Consider the following 16,310-nt stretch of genomic DNA (forward strand, 5'->3'; position numbering starts at 1 on the left):
CCGCAGAGCGGGCCAGCCACAGAGGCTGAGGGAGGGAGCGCAACGCAGTAGGGGGATCCCCCGCGGCAACACTTCCCACCCGCCTCGAGCTGCGAATGGCGGAGGGGGGGGGACGCTATGCCACGTGGTCGGGCCCCAAGGGGACTGTGAGCTTACCTTGGAGAAGAGGAGAGAGGAGAGGACAAATTTTGTCGCAGGCCGGGAGCAGAATGAAAGATTCGGCTCCCGGCTGCCTCTTTGAAGCCTCCCTTGGCCTGCCCCCCCACTCAGGGGTCGCGACGGCGACCCAGAGATCCTAGCGAGGTGAGGGGGGAGGCCTGGTCATGGGCTTCCCTCGCCTAATTGGCTGGAGGGATTGCTATATTACGAGTGGGCAACAATTACGCCCTTTCTGTATTAAGGGCATTATCAAAAGCAACCTGAATGTGGGATTGGGAATAACCTCTATCTGAGAACCGTTTATCGAGATCCTCAAACTGAGAAAGAAAACCACTAGGTGTAGAGCAGTTCCTTCTCAGTCTGAGGAACTGTCCTTTAGGAATAGCTCTAATCACATGAGATGGATGGCAGCTGTTCGGTCCTTCCTGCTCCGTTTTTGCTTGTGCGCTTTGTTCTCCATTTATTCCTGTTTACTACAGTTGCAGTAATACAGTTTTGACATCTGGGTCCCAGAGCTGACACTCTAAGATCCTAACACATGGGTCAGGGTTACCCAAGTGAGCTTGACCTTTATTATAAGCCGGGTTAACCCCTTCACCGTCACACCTACTCACTGGCAGGCATCACAGGACCGGCACAAATCTGCCACCTCCCTGGATGCCCCCGGCCAGTAGGAACGCTGCAACAGCCAGACACTCGTCTGGCTGACCCCTGATACCCCGCTAGTGGAATAGAGTGGGCTACCCGCAACAACTGCTGCCTATACTCTGTGGGCACTACTAGCTGTCATTTACCTGTCCAGACCTCATCTAGCCCTTGGTTCCTTGCTCTCTATACAGGATCCTGCTGTGCCACAAGCAGTAATCAGACCCATTCCCTGGCTTAGACTCGGATGTCCGAAGTCTCATGCCCTCCAAGCTGGGGTCTGATCGCACCACATCCCTAAACTGAGTACCTAACACTGGCCACCTGCTTGTCAAGGCTAAGTCGGGGGGACTGCGTACATGTAAAGGGAACAATAAGTCAGGGTCAGTATGCGACTTCATCTGGCTTACCTGTTTGGTCTCCGCAGAGACCCCGGGAACTGTAGGTCCCAAATGCTGGGGGACAGGGGCTGGTTCTGCTGCGATTCTTGCTGACTGGCTCCTGCTGATCGCTGCAACAGGGACCAGCTCAGTTGTAAAAACGCAGGTTACATGCCCCAGGTCATTGCCAAGTAGGACCTCAGAGTCTAACCCTGGCAAAAAAACCACCTCCCTCATGCCACGTCCGGCACCCCAATCCAAAAAGACCTGGGCTACCTGGATGGACCGCGGTCCTCCATCGGGCATGGTCACTTGCATCCCGGTGCCCGATAGCAAATCCTCTGGCCGCACGTATCAGGGCGAACCAGGGTCACGGTGGCACCGGAGTCCAGCAAGCCATCTGCCTGCCATTCCCTGATGGTCACCTTCCGCAGAGGTTTCTGCTTCACATCATTGGGCAGCATCCCAACTGGTGCAACCTGATGTCCTCCGATCTCCGCTACTGATCCTGAGGTGGCAAGTGCAGGTTCTCCCGTGGACATCCCTCTATGGCTTGGCTCCACGGCTGTGCTTTGCTCCTCTGTGTGTGCCAGTCGCACACTGGTGACCGGATTCGCAGCTTGTGATCGTTGCCCCTGATGGGGTCCCGTGGACCGGTCCCGGTCCGGACAGTCTGGCCTGAGATGTCCGACTTTGTTGCAAGTAAATCACAACCTCTCGTGTCTAAACTCTGCAGCTTTGGATGCGTTGCCTTCCGCTGCAGGCTTATGGGTCCACTGAGGGGTGGTTTTGACTCCCTTGGCCAGGGTTTCCACATCTTTGGGAGCCGCTCTCTTATTCATTAGAACCTTTCTGGCCACATTCTCGTCCGCCATCCTCGCAGAATCCACATGGGACTTTGGTTTGTGCTGTATCTGCTCTTGGAACATCAAGTCCGGTAGTGTGTGGAACTTGGTGATCCCATAACCCTCCACCCACTGGGTCCCCTGCAAAGTCATGCGGACTCCATAGTCCACATAGGATTCTCGAAGGTACTTCTCCCCAGTCTGGAACTTGCCCCTGTAGGCTTCTGGGGTGAGGGCATACTGGGTGAGCAGCATACACTTTACATGACCGTAGTCATCGGCATCCATGCGTGGAATACCCTGCACAGTTTGTTTGGCTTTCCCAGATAGCAATGGACGCAGTCTCAGCATTATGTCCCAACGTGGGACCCTGTACCGGAGACACTGCATCTCAAAGTTATTTAGAAATGCATCTATTTCATCTGTGCCATCCACGAACTTGCTGAAGCTGTGGTGGTCCACCCGGGGAATGTCCTGTTCCCCATTGACAAGGTAGGGATGTGGGGCTTTACCATGCACTACGGCCAGCATCTGTATTCGTTCCGCTGCGGTAGCCTTTTCTCCCCATGCAGTCAGGAGGGCTGTGAGCCCAGTGGTGGTAAGTCAAGTAGCCGCAGTGACTGCCTCGTCCGTTCTGGCTTCATAAGTCTCCAAGTCCTCCTCCAGTTGCGGCTTTGATCGGCCGTCTGTCGGCAATCCATATCCCTCACATCTCTCCACGATCCAAGCTCGGTCCCAGGATCGGAACCTTCCTGAGCAGTTACTCATGTTGGGATGTGTAGTACAGGGGTATGGGCAAATGGCAAGGTGAATTATTTCGTGCTTTTTGTGAAGTGTATAAATTACCACTTGTCTGGAGAGCTCGAAATCTATGAGTTTCTCCCGCAGGAGACTATACCATAGGCTCAGTCAGCGTCCCACCGCTGCCACCAGTAAATAAGCTTGTCACAGGAGACCAAGACTTATCCACAAATTAATACCGGGATTGTGCCCTGAGCACACAAATTGGGTAAAATAAATTTTAATTTATTTATTTTCAGACAGACACACAAATCTTTACAATATACACTTAATAAAACACTTACTGGGATGGGGGAACGAAATCAATTGTCATTGGAATTAAACAAAGTCTCTGGGCACCCCTGCACGCATGCAAGTGGGTGCACACAATGACCCGTGTAGCAGTTCCTGGCTAGGGGCACAAGTTGCCACCCCTATATTTCTGCCAAAAGTTAAACGTTTGTTCAGTCCTTACAGGGTTCGTTTGGGAACCCTTAGCTCTAACGAATTCTAGAAGAGGGGGATGATCCTTGGTTATGATATTATTAACCCCTCACACTCTAGAACTGCTGGCGCTGGAACTTGGTCAAATCATTGTTAAATCAGATGAATCTGACTGGGACTGGGCTGCAGGCATTTTCATAAGGTTAAGGGTCCTAAACCTAACATATGCACCCAATCCTCTTGTGGGAATAATTTTCCCCACCTATCCCCGACTTGACTACTTTGCCGAAAGGGCAGGAGTTGCCTCCCGGTTTGCACGGAGCATGTGTCAACTTCACTCCTGAGCTCCTTAGCATACCGGGGTCGGCCCCTTACCTGGCGACAGTATGTCTGGGGTTTGGTCACCAAGTGTGAAGTACCCATACTTTACTCCGGTATCTGGCACTTATAATATCCCGGCCATCCTAACACCTAGGATTGCTGAGGCTTTCCAACTCCGGACTTCTCATAGACATTGAGGCACCCTCTCTGCAGGGTGTCTTTGAAGTACGGAGTTGAGAAATCTCTCAGTTCATTCATCCTTAACATACTTGCATGTTAAAGGATTTATTGCCGGGCTGACAGAAAAATCTTCTCGTCTCTACATTTAAACCAACAGTATAACACAGTTTATTAATAAAGTATGTTCTGTTTATGCGACTACTATAAACTTAATATGTGTGTGTATGGGTTCTTTATTCCTAGCTGCACTCCCAAAATTATAGTGCTAGCACACTCCTATCGCGAGTTAGCTTATTTAATTGAACTGGCTATGATTGTCACGGTAGTGCTGCTCGCAGACCAGACCCGTCCCTGTACTGAGGTGGAATGTTAGTAACACGCACCCGCCGCAGAGAAAGCATGTCCGAAGTGTGGTAGTTTGCGTAGACAGGCCAGGAGACTTAGTATGGTAATAGAGGTATCTGTCGAATCCGGAGAGAGATGAGAGAAGCAGCATAGTGATGAGGATGCTGGGGTCGAGAGCTAGGAGAGGAGTCGTAAGCCAAGCCGGGTCAAAACCTAAGAAGCACAAACACAAGCAAGAGGGAATCCACACCAGGTATGCTGAGGCTATGCAGAGCAATGACTCCAGGGATGGACTGGGGTAATAAAGGTGGTAGAGCCAGAGATGTAGGTGGAGCAAACGTGTGCCGTGGAGCATACAGTAAGCTGATATGTGCGCGCTGTGATCCTGAAGCGGCATCAGCTGGGAAGCAGGGGGGCATGAGTATGGCTGGAGCGAGTGCTGGGGGCGTGACTGAGCTGCCTGTGCAGTGAATAAATTATGGCCGGGAGCGTGCATGGTGTAAAACCGCCCGCACTCGTCCCGGGCAAGATGGTGACTGCGTATGTCAGCTTCGGCTGACACGGAGCCAGGCAGCGGAGGGGATACCACTGAGCGGAGGAAGGGAGAGCAGGGGCAGTCCCAGGCAGAGGTAATGAGTGGGTGCGAGAACCCTGCTTCCTTACAGTACCCCCAACCCCTTGAGGATCAGCCCCAGGACGATCCTTCCAAGGTTTCCGCGGGAACTTCTTGCGGAAACGATGCAGAAGAACCGGAGCGTGGATGTGTCAGCGAGGAAGCCAAGTGCGCTCTTCAGGACCATAGCCCTTCCAATGTACAAGAAACTGGACTTTCCCCCTGGAGAGGCGGGAGTCAAATATGGATTGGATCTCGTACTCTTCGTGTCCTTGGATCAAAACAGGATTGGGTTTACGGAGTTTATCTGGAAAATGAGTAGTTCGCACAAATGGCTTTAACAAGAAGATATGGAACACATTGGGTATCCTCATGGCTGGAGGAAGCTGGAGACGGAAAGCCACAGGGTTGATTTTCTCCATTACTGTGAAAGAACCCAGGAATTTAGGAACTAATTTGGGAGTACGAGTCTTCAAACGGATGTTTCTAGCTGAGAGCCAGACTTTATCCCGGGTTTATATCTGGGGGGGTATTTGGCGACGTCGATCCACCTGGAACTTAAACCTCTCAGCAGACATCCAGAGAACCGACTGGATCTTGGTCCAGGAGTCCTGAAGTACGGTGATCCATTCGTTGGCAGCCGGAACGCCAGAGGAAGGAATGGAGATGGGAAGACAGCTGGGATGAAATACGTAATTTACGAAAAAAGGGGGCTGTTGAGTGGACTCGCTTTTCGAGGAATTGATGGTGAATTCAGCCCAAGGTAGCAATTCAATCCAGTTATCCTGGGTCTCGGACACAAAACAGCGCAGGTACTGCTCCAAGGTCTGGTTGACTCTCTCAGTCTGACCATTCAACTGTGGCTGAAGAAAAAGACACAGAAATGCAGAGACTCTTGGTAATGGCTCACCAGAAACTGGACACAAACTGGGAACCCCTGTCGGAAACAATAGAACTGGGCATACCGTGAATGCAAAAAAAATTCTTTTGAAAAGATATCAGCCAGGGCGGATGAGGAGGGCAGGCCCCCAAGGGGAATTAAGTGTACCTGCTTGGAGAAGCGATCAACTACATCAAAATGGTATTCATGCCCTTGGATCTGGGCAGTTCCACAATAAAGTCCATCAAGATGTGAGACCAGGGGCGTTCAGGAACAGGTAGAGGCATCAGCAAACAAGAGGGTTTTTGTCGAAGGGCTTTACTTTGGGCGCAAATGGGGCAAGCGCTGTTAAACTTCTGAATGGTCCTTGCCATATTAGCAGAACAGTAGGATGATGCTGCACTCCCCAAAATATCAAATCAAAATAAATACTGGTGCACCTGGTTCAGGAATCTCTGGGTGGTACTCCAATATGAGATAAGAAGGAAAAAACCTGGGCACTGCAGATTTCTGCTTAGAAACTTTATTATGAGCCAAAAAGTATGACGTTTCGGCCTCAAGGGCCTTTCTCAAATGCAAGTGGCATAATAGACAAACAACATTAAAAGACTTCTTAAATAGACCCCACCACTTGTGTTCATAATTGTCACTGATTATCCTCCATCTCCGATTGTCCATCGCTTCTAGTGATGCCTGGGCTGTTCTTTCCTCTCATTCGTTGTATCATCCCTTCTATCAGATCTCGTGATATTTGTGACATCATCACAGCACGTCTTCCAACTTCCTGGTGCTACGACGCAGATTATGTCATCGCGTTCCTTGCCCGACGTCATTCCGACTCCTGGGGGCTCCATTTTGCCCTTCCTCTGATGCACACGCTTCCTTTAGTCCCTCCAGATGTGGGGCGGAGCTAATGATCCCTTTCATGCTCCGTGGTGTGTCCTCAGCAACGGGACCTCCCCTTCACTCGTCATTACTCCTCCTTAGTGTCTCTTTGTGAGGCAATCCCCTGCCTTCTCCATGATTTGTATCCTAAATAATCGAAACCTCCATTATGTACCTCCTATACAGGGTATTAGTGAATAAAGAGGGGTTTTAGAGAAACATCCATTTTGCCTTTTGCATACTAGGGAGGACTCAGTATGCAATATTCAAACCATGAACAAATTAAAATCTGCATTTTCATTAAAGATGTTTAGCATTTATTTAAAATCAAAAAAACTACATTGGTGTAAAAAATATATAATATATCCCATATGAGCAGACATACAAATCAAAACATCAATCTAAGACTTCCAGCAGCAGCAGCAGGTACCAGGTCACCTCTCAGTGAGGAAGGAACCTAGGGATAGATTATCATTGAGCCCTCTTGGAAAAAACGTATCTAACGTAAATATCCAGAAGGCTTCACGTTGCAATAACAGGGTATCCCTATCCATCCCTGACAAGCTATTTTTTACTTGTTCGATACCCATTATTTTGAGTGAGGTTACGGAATGCCTGAATTCCCTACAGTGTCTAATCAATTCAGTTTCTTCAATGGCCTTATTGATCTTGCTTTTATGCTCTATATATCTTGTTTTCAGCATGCGTTTCGTCTTACCTATATAGCTCAGACCGCAGGGTCAAGTAATCTTATAAATGATAAACAAAGTTGTACAAGTTATCCTCCCTTTGATTTTGTATTTCTTCCCACTCCTAGGGTGGGTGAATTCAGTACTCGTATTAAGACTGTTGCACACTGAACAGTTGCCACAACGGTAGCAACCAGACTTTGGAGAGTCCAAGAAATGGGTACAGTATAGGCCTCCTTTTTGTCCACACTGATCAATAGATCTTTAAGATTTTTTACCCTCTGGTATGCAAACCTTGGTTGTAATTTACAGGCCTCCTTAAGAGTACTGGCGCTATTTAAGAGCTTCCAGTGCCTCAAAATGCTCTGTATTAAGAACTTGCTAGCTGTGGTATATTTTGTTACAATAGTCATCCTCCCTTGATCATCCTGCTGTTTAACCTGCGCAATTGGACGAGTGTACTGCTCCACACTCTGAGGCATCAACCTCTTACGATGAAGAGTAGACTGGCATCTGGGTGGCGAAGGATAGGAGCCGAGACAAATGCTTTCTTTAAGCTCTCGAAGGCTGAGACTGCCTCGTGAGACCAGGACGAGGGATCGGACCCTTTTTTAGTGAGAGCTGTAATGGGAGCAATAATAGTCGAAAAACCTTGAATAAACTTCCGATAATCATTGGAAAAACCTAGGAAGCGTTGAATAGACTTGAGGGAATTCAGTACCGACCAATCGAGGATGGCTTTAAGTTTTTCGGGTCCATGGAGAATCCTTTATCCGAGATGATGTATCCTAAGAAGGATGTGGAAGTTTGGTGGAAGAGACATTTTTCCATTTTGGTGCATAAATGATTGGCGCGGAGGCGGGAGAGAACGAGTCTATTGTGTTGGATGAGATCTTGAAGGTTCTTTGAAAAAATGAGGATGTCATCCAGGTATACAATTACGAACGAGTTAAGTACTGCTGCGGCAGAGTTTATTCGAGCATTTGCCCGTTCTCTGCCGCAGCAGTAACCTGGCGCGCGCCGGAGGGTGCCGGGCGCGCGCCGAAGCAGCGGAAGAGCGCCCTCCGATCGGGGCGCTCTCCCTACCGCTGCAGGGTCCGCCGGGTCCCCCGGAACCCCCTGCCGCCGTCCCGCGATCGCGGGACACCAGGGCTCCCTCGGGGAGCCCTGGACGCGCGTGCAGGGGGTGCTGACACCCGATGACGCGTGACCGCGCATCGGTGACGCGCGGCATGCCGAGGGAGTGGGGCTAGCAAGCCGGGGCATCCCCCGGCTTGCGGAACTAGCCCTGCTCGATTTAACGTGTCGGTAGTGTACATCGTGAAAAATTTCATTTATAAAATCTTGAAACACAGCCGGGGTGTTACAGAGGCCGAAGGGCATCACAAGGTACTCATAATGACCATTGCGCGTATTGAAAGCGGTCTTCCATTCGTCCCACTCCCGAACATGGATCAGGTTGTATGCACCTCGAAGGTATAGTTTCGTGAAAAGCTTGGCTCCCTGAAATCGGTCGAACAGTTCTGAGATGAGGGGAAGAGGGTACCGATTCTTGACCGTGATCCGATTGAGGCCCCAGTAGTCTATGCAGGGTCTAAGAGTATTGTCCTTCTTTTTAACGAAAAGAACCCGGCCCCAGGGGGTGAGGAGGAGTTTCATATAAATCCCTTCTTGAGGTTCTCACGTATGTACTCATCCATAGCTTTAGTCTCGGGGAGAGAGAGAGGATACGATTTAGACTTGGGGAGTGCAGCACCTGGAATTAAGTCGATAAGACAGTCGTAAGGCCTGTGGGGTGGCAGTACTCAGAGTGTATCTTATTGAAGATGTCCAGCAAATTGGAGTAAGGCTCCGGGAGGCCTGATCTCGAGAGAGGTGGCACCGAGACTCCTGCATGTAGTGTAGGAGAGGTTATGACCGGCGTATTTGACTCCTTCGACCTTGATCTCCATTAGATAGGCGAGCGTGACCTCCAGTCAATACAGGGGTTGTGTTGTTGCAACCAAGGTAAAGCTAGAGTAACTGGAGTCTCGAGAGAATGAATGACGTCCAAGGTAAGGGTCTCTGTGTGACTGTCGAGCGAAGACAAGGTGAGAGGAACTGTTTCAAGGGAGATGAAGGCAGGGTTCAAGGGTCGACCGTCGATTCCCTCCAATCCGATGGGAACTTTCTTTCTGGTGAGTGGAATGTTGTTAAGTTCAGAGAAGTTCTGATCCACAAAGTTCCCTCCTGCTCCAGAGTCAATGAAGGCGGAAGTGGAAGTGCGGAAAGTAGGCCCAGAGAGTAAAACTGGAATCCTAAGCTTCTTGGGAAGGCCTTCTTTGGGAAGTGGGTGAGGAGAGATAGCTCCCAGGGAGAGCCCCTTACTACTCACTGAGTGTGGTTGTTTCCCAGACAGAGAGGGCAACTCCTGATTAGGTGTTCTGGAGATCCGCAGTAGTAACAGAGCCCTGGGTTCCTGCAGTGTTGCTGTATCAGGGAACACGTCTGTTGGACTCCAAATTGCATAGGTTCAGGTTGTTCCAGCGCTGGTGACAAGGATGGAGGCGGTCTGAGAACTGAAGGGGTCCTAGGAAAGGGGGTGAAAAAAGGTACAAAGCAAGGTCGTTGACGTTCTAAATGTCGTTCCTGGAGGCGTTGATCTACTCGAGTAGCTTGAGAAATTATTTCCTCCAACACTCCTGGCCTGGGTTGAGCGGCAAGTTCATCTTTCACGGAGAAAAACACAAAAAAACAGCGCACAACGCTCATAGTGCATTAAAAATTATATTGATCAATTGTATAATACAGGTGAATATTAAGCGTACATCAAAGGTGAATTAAAACAGCATTTCGAGGATTATTTGTTACCCAAGCGCCAACCAGGTCTCTCCAGCATAATGTCATCTGGGTTTGCCACAGATTAGTGCCTTTGGGTCTTGGGATATACCTCTAATGCCCTTAGGTAGTGTCTGCAGTAGATTCAGGGTTCCTTCACCAGTTCTGCTCTTGCGGGTGATAATGTCCCAAACCATCTTGCTACTAAATGATTATATGAATTCCGTTGCTGGGAGTGATAGCTGGCGGTGATTCACTGTGTGCCTGCAGCCGCCCGTCTCTCCATCTCACAGTCACTCTGCCACGACAGTAGGTATCGCGCGTCTCAGTCTCCTCACCGGTCAGATATTCACATCAGTAACAGATAATCGGATGTATTGGTTCACTTGAGTATCAGATCGCAATCAATTCCAACGCGTTTCGAAACCACAAGGTTTCTTCATCAGGGAATATTGGACAATGAATCTCATAGCATTAAAATACCCTACACTCACTCAAGATTGGTCCGTGGCTCAAATCCTCCAACCAATCCAAGAGGATCATAAACCATTAAAAAGACATATTACTTCATAATGAGGTTTTAAAAGACTAAAAAACAAAGCACAAAAATAGAAGACAAAAGATATTGAATTAATACCATCTACATTCTAGTATATTGAATTCATGAGAACGGAGAGTGATTCAAATGCATCACAACTCCAGTTAGTATAAAGACCAAATATCAATATCTTCATTGAGACCTCCTGGATACAAGGTATTCAGCCTATGTATCCAGAAGGTCTCTTGCATGGACAGTTCATTTACTCTATCCCCACCCCTTCTATTTCTTGGGACATATTTAATACCCTTAAATAGGAGTGAGGATGGTTCCTTGTTGTGATGCAGTGCATAATGCCAAGAGAGGCTGTGTTTAACACGATCATTTTTTATGTTACGTATATGTTCTTGAATACACACTTTAAGACTACGTTTAGTGCGGCCCACATATTGTGAACCGCAAGGACACTCTATCAAATATACTATATGGTCCGAGTTACAGTAGATGAAGTCCGAGACATCAAATACCTCCCCAGTGGAATTGGACTTAAATGATTTTTTATCAGAGTGAAGATGTTTGCACACTGAACATTTCCCACACTTTCATGGAATCTGTTAAGCCTTGCCAGAAGATGGCGATGAGTGCCTCATTGTTCCAACGTGTCTCCGCAGCTAGGGTCTGAAATTCCAGGGCATATCTGGCTACAGAGCGGCATCCCTGTGATAAATGAAGGCGAGGAGGAAGCCGTGTCCTGGCGTGCGGGAGTGTCGAACACCCAGTGGAACTCTTGTCTGAAGCGGGAATAATCTTGGGTTATTTCATAACATAACTCCCAGATAGGGGAAGCCCATGCCAAAGCATTATCAGTCAAAAGAGAGTATACATAAGCTACCTTCTTACGACCCGGAAGGAGCTGAAGGGGAGCCATCTCAAACTGGATCTTGCACTAATTGAGGAAACCATGGCAGGCCTGAGGGTCTCCATTGTAGGGCTTAGGAGCGGGAATCTTGGGCTCCAGAGCGGCAGTACCCGCAGGGTCAGGCTGGGACGGAGGAGCAGCACTTGATCGAGGTTCCCGTAAAGAGAGAGTGTTTATCTGTCGGTCAATTCAGTGATGAGTAGACATGGTTTGATTCTGATTTGATCTAACATGGGTTGATCTGTGTTGGTCTGCTCTGCGTCGGTTGAGCTATGTATAATGTCATGGTATTGCTGCCCGCAGACCAGATCCGTCCCTGTACTGAGGTGGGGTGTTAGTAAAACGCACCCGCAGCAGAGGAAGCATGTCCGGAGTGTGGTAGTTTGCGTAGACAGGCCAGGAGACTTAGTATGGTAATAGAGGTACCTGTCGAATCCGGAGAGAGAGTACTCGTAGTAGGTGCCGAAGCCGAAGGTCGAGGAGAGGAGAGGTCCGGATGGTAAAAGATCAAGCCGTGATCAAGGGATGAGAGAAGCAGCGTAGTGATGAGGATGCCGGGGACGAGAGCCAGGAGAGGAGTCGTAAGCCAAGCCGGGTCAAAACCTAAGGAGCACAAACACAAGCAAGAGGGAATCCACACCAGGTAAGCTTAGGCTATGCAGAGCAATGACTCCAGGGATGGAGTGGGGTAATAACGGTGGGAGAGCCAATAAAAGAGGTAAGTGGAGCAAAGGTGTGCCGTGGAGCATAAGCTGATAGGTGCACGCTGTAATCCTGAAGCGGCATCAGCTGGGAAGCAGGGGGGCATGAGTATGGCTGGAGTGAGTGCTGGGCGCGTGACTGAGCTGCTTACACAGTGAATAAATTATGGCCGGGAGCGCGCACGGTGTAAAACTGCCCCACGTGCGTCCTGGGCAAGATGGCGACCGCGTGTGTCAGCTTCGGCTGACACGGAGCCTGGCAGCCGAGGGGATACTGCTGGGAGGAGGAAGGGAGAGCAGGGGCAGTCCCAGGCAAAGATAAGGAGTGGGTGTGAGAACCCTGCTTCCTTACAATGATGTGGTTTTGCGGTTTCACCTACTTCCCACTGTCACGGTAGTCCAGGCCAAATACACCTTTATATTTAAGGGATCAGTCACAAGGCAAAACAGGCAGTAAAATAAATTGCGGTTTATTCGGATAAGACCTCGGAAACACACAGAAATACAAAAACAGAGAATATACACACTTACTGGGGTCTGGGGGAATGCGATCTACCCTTTCCTAGTTGCAAGGTGCATGCTTCCACGAAGGTTTACCTTGGAAGGACCCTGGTTCTGGGCTCCTGGACCGAAATTCAGCCTGCTGGCTAGGCCTCCCCATGCTTCCCTGTGTGAATAGCTTTCACAGAAGCACCTTTGAGAGGCCCGCCAGCAGCTGCTTGTCTTCCAATCTCCAACAGAAAAAAGAGAGAGCTGCTTTTATTGCACGCTCTTATATTGGCTGGATTCCTATCTAAATCATTGAGGAGTCTAATAGCCAATTACAGCAGGGATTAAAACTACGCATTCACTGATAGGAGGGATAAATTCAAAACTTGCCAATGGAATACATGCTTCTGAGTTTTGACATACAGGGCCGTTTTTAACTAGTCCCAGACCCCTTGCTGTCAAGGCTCCAAAATGTCTGGAGGAAACAAAGGCAGATATCCTGTAAACCTCCCCTTGGCCATGTGCACAAAGGGAATCCAATTACTTGGGCCTTTTGCTTTGAAATGCTAATTACCTGTGGCTGCCTTTTGTCCTGTATGCAGTCCCACTCATAGCACAAACCCAAAATGCATGGTATTTTTAAAACACAGAAAACCAACATTTGACACAAGAGCTGGCACTCCACCATTTGCACCTATAATGTGGGGGTTCTAAAACCTTCTCTAAGACACCAGCTCTAATACATTGCTGGCAGGCAATACAGGTTAAACTATCTCCCCTTTTCCCTCATGTGCCAGAGTCTCTGCCCTGCAGCTATTTCTCATAAAAGGCCACCCATACAAGGCAATCCACTTATAAGCTTGCACAGGCAGCTGCAGGCCCATGAGGCAAAGGGAATTCACAGAGAATGCATTAACTAGCCCACTGGGCTTACATAGTTAACCCCAAAGACACAGTTCCTAGCTTATACCTATGGGGGGCAGTATAAACGGGGAACAAAATTACAGGTAACACAGTATGGTACAATATTAGACCCAAGAGCTTACACTCTCAGCCCTTGCCATACGGTTTCAGGGGAAGCCAGCCAGACTCCACCTTTATTAATGAAGACTGGCTACGCCTACCGCCACACCCACGTCAATATACTTTCCCTCTTTCAAGTTAAGAGGCTAACAAGGTAACAAATACATTTTGACAGAAACCACTTCAGCTGGACCTCAAATCACTTAATCAATTAACCTTGCGGTTGCGAGGTCTAGGGCTCAGAAAGCGATACCTATGTTTCAAAGCGGTCACCCATACACAGCCACACTTCTTCAATCAGCGCTTGGTTTAGCGCTCGCAGCTCCCCCTTGTGTCGCAAAACCAATTGGCACAGTTCATATACAATTTTATTACTGCAGCTAGGGATTGAGCTGCAAAATGGGGACAATAAAGATGGTGTAGGGGGAAACATGTCAGTGTGGTGCACATACAGTTAACCCCTTAAGTCCCAATGCGATTTAGGGTTAATCAGCCGGATATAATGCCTTTATTAATTGGCCTGATTAACCCCCTATCGCCACAATCACAAACATGTACTCAGCAACTTAGCAGGAAATGTACAGATGCTGCGGCCGTTATTCGAACATATTATGTGTTGTATACTTCGGAATACCCATGTCATGGCGCGTCATTGCCGCGTGTTGACTCGTGTTTTATCGAGTGCAGAAAATGGCATTTTAGTGTTCTGCAAATTGACACAGTTCTGTACTGTACACATTACAATTCATTCATTTCTGCCACGGAAACGCGAAGAATTGCACGCAAAGAAATCAGCATCCATGAAATTCAAACAAATGAACCGCGTGATTGGCCGCGTGGAGAACATCAGCGCACACGAAAATGTATGTTCGAATAACGGCTGCTGCATCTGTAGATGTTGAATTATTTTGATTGTCAAATATTGTTGAGTGTGTTCACAGATCTTCATTAAAAATCTTTTATTTTGTCTTGCTAGTATCATTTGGAATGGTAAATAAGGACATGTACAATTTAAATAATGCACTATCTAATCTTTTGCTGGAAAACACTGTTTCTGAGACTGACACAACAAACTTTAAGTCAATAAGCACCATGACTGATTTCTGGAAGGTAAGAAAATATTTGGCTATGCATTATTTGTGATAATTTTTTTTAACTATCCCTGGTTTACTTTTTTAATTAATTGTATTTGAATATCCTACTGTATTATACTCGAGGCATGAGATATTTCCAATGTTGATGAGAACCAAAGGGACGCAATTTTTATTTTGTTCAATTTGTTACAAAAATCTTTTTCAATTACGAAAATATCAATCTCATAGACTTTTGCCAGAAAGGTCTTCACACAGAGTTAAGTATGGTAACGATTGTGATGGTGAGGGGGTAGCCAGGCTCACAATAAATTTTTAAGTTCGCTTGTTACCTCTGATCCATGTATTGGGGTTCGGGCGTGTCAGCTCTTGAGCACAGTGATTGTAAATCCATTGCTGTAAATTGTCGGACAATAAAGAATGTTTGTGTTTTTACCTTTCCAGGTGTGCCAGCAAAGCAGAGATTGCTAGGCTATGAGTTTAAAGGTGGGTTTTGCAAGGAAAGTCTTGTCAGATTGTCCTAGGTAGTCAGGGTCCAGAGTTGCTGGATACCCCAATAATGAACCCGGGAAGTGGGTCGGAATTACGGATACATATAGGCGCAATGCTCTGGTCAAAATCCTTCCTTGAAAACAGTTATGCGACTCACCGCAAGGTTTCACAGACCAGAATAGCAAATGGGGCATAGTGATGTGAGGTGTCCCTGAACCTGTCAAAGTGTCCCTAGGTTAAGGGGGATGCCCAAATAATGCCTAGATCACGCAGAACCTATATAGGGGATCTGGGGTGCTCCAACCATACATTGGGTTTTGAGATATTGTTTATAAGTCCCTGTTATAAATGTGTGTGGAATATGGCTAGTAAGAATAAACGTGCAACCTCTTATTCTATTCCCCATAACCAAGAGACTTAGAAAGTTTAAAGTGAATAGTTTATTAAACATTGTGTTTTAAATCTTATATGCTTGTGCACTGTAGTATGAGCTGGAACTTTCAGATCCAAAATTCTGTGAGACCATTTGGCTACCAAGCTTGGTGCCAGCAAGTTTCGTCAGACTCCGTACATGAAAGCCTCAGAGGTTGCCAAGTGTGAAAACCATTTGGGTATCGGAGTTAGCCTCAAGTACTCACATGCTGGGGTGAATGGAAGTCATCAGACCATCATTTGCCCCAACCCAGACTTTGAGGAGCATATCTCTGCAGGTGGATTCAGCATGACAAATGGCAGAGGAGAAAAGTTGGCACATGCCCTTGTCAGATTCTGAGTCCACGCTTGCCCGGCTTCAGTAGACTGGCAGAACTCTGAACTCAGAAATACTACAAGAAACCCTCAGCCAATCCGGACATTACATTCTAAGTGCCAGAAGAGCAGCGGCAAATTTGAAACATCCAAAAGATGCTCTGACAGAAATACCCAAGGCACCGGCTTCAGAAATCCGAGGTGAAATATTTTCCAAGTCCAGCTTTTTGCGGCCAAGTTCTGAGAATTGAATGTAGTGGTCGTGGCCAGGATTGCAAGCCGATTTTAGTTCCAAGACATTTGGGGCTAACGCCCGGTTAACTTATT

General features: G+C 47.8%; 1 protein-coding gene across 3 annotated transcripts in view; it reads left to right on the forward strand.

The window, feature by feature from the left end:
• The window catches only part of PKD2L2 (polycystin 2 like 2, transient receptor potential cation channel), a 1,160,187-nt gene that overhangs the window by 356,141 nt on the left and 787,736 nt on the right, over positions 1-16,310 (forward strand). For all 3 annotated transcript variants that reach the window (XM_075601557.1, XM_075601558.1, XM_075601559.1), the window contains exon 4: positions 14,630-14,763. In XM_075601557.1, coding sequence (XP_075457672.1) covers positions 14,630-14,763 — 134 coding nt within the window. The remainder of the gene's footprint in view (positions 1-14,629; positions 14,764-16,310) is intronic.

This window comes from Ascaphus truei, chromosome 5, assembly GCF_040206685.1.
Source record: "Ascaphus truei isolate aAscTru1 chromosome 5, aAscTru1.hap1, whole genome shotgun sequence".
NCBI lineage: Eukaryota > Metazoa > Chordata > Amphibia > Anura > Ascaphidae > Ascaphus > Ascaphus truei.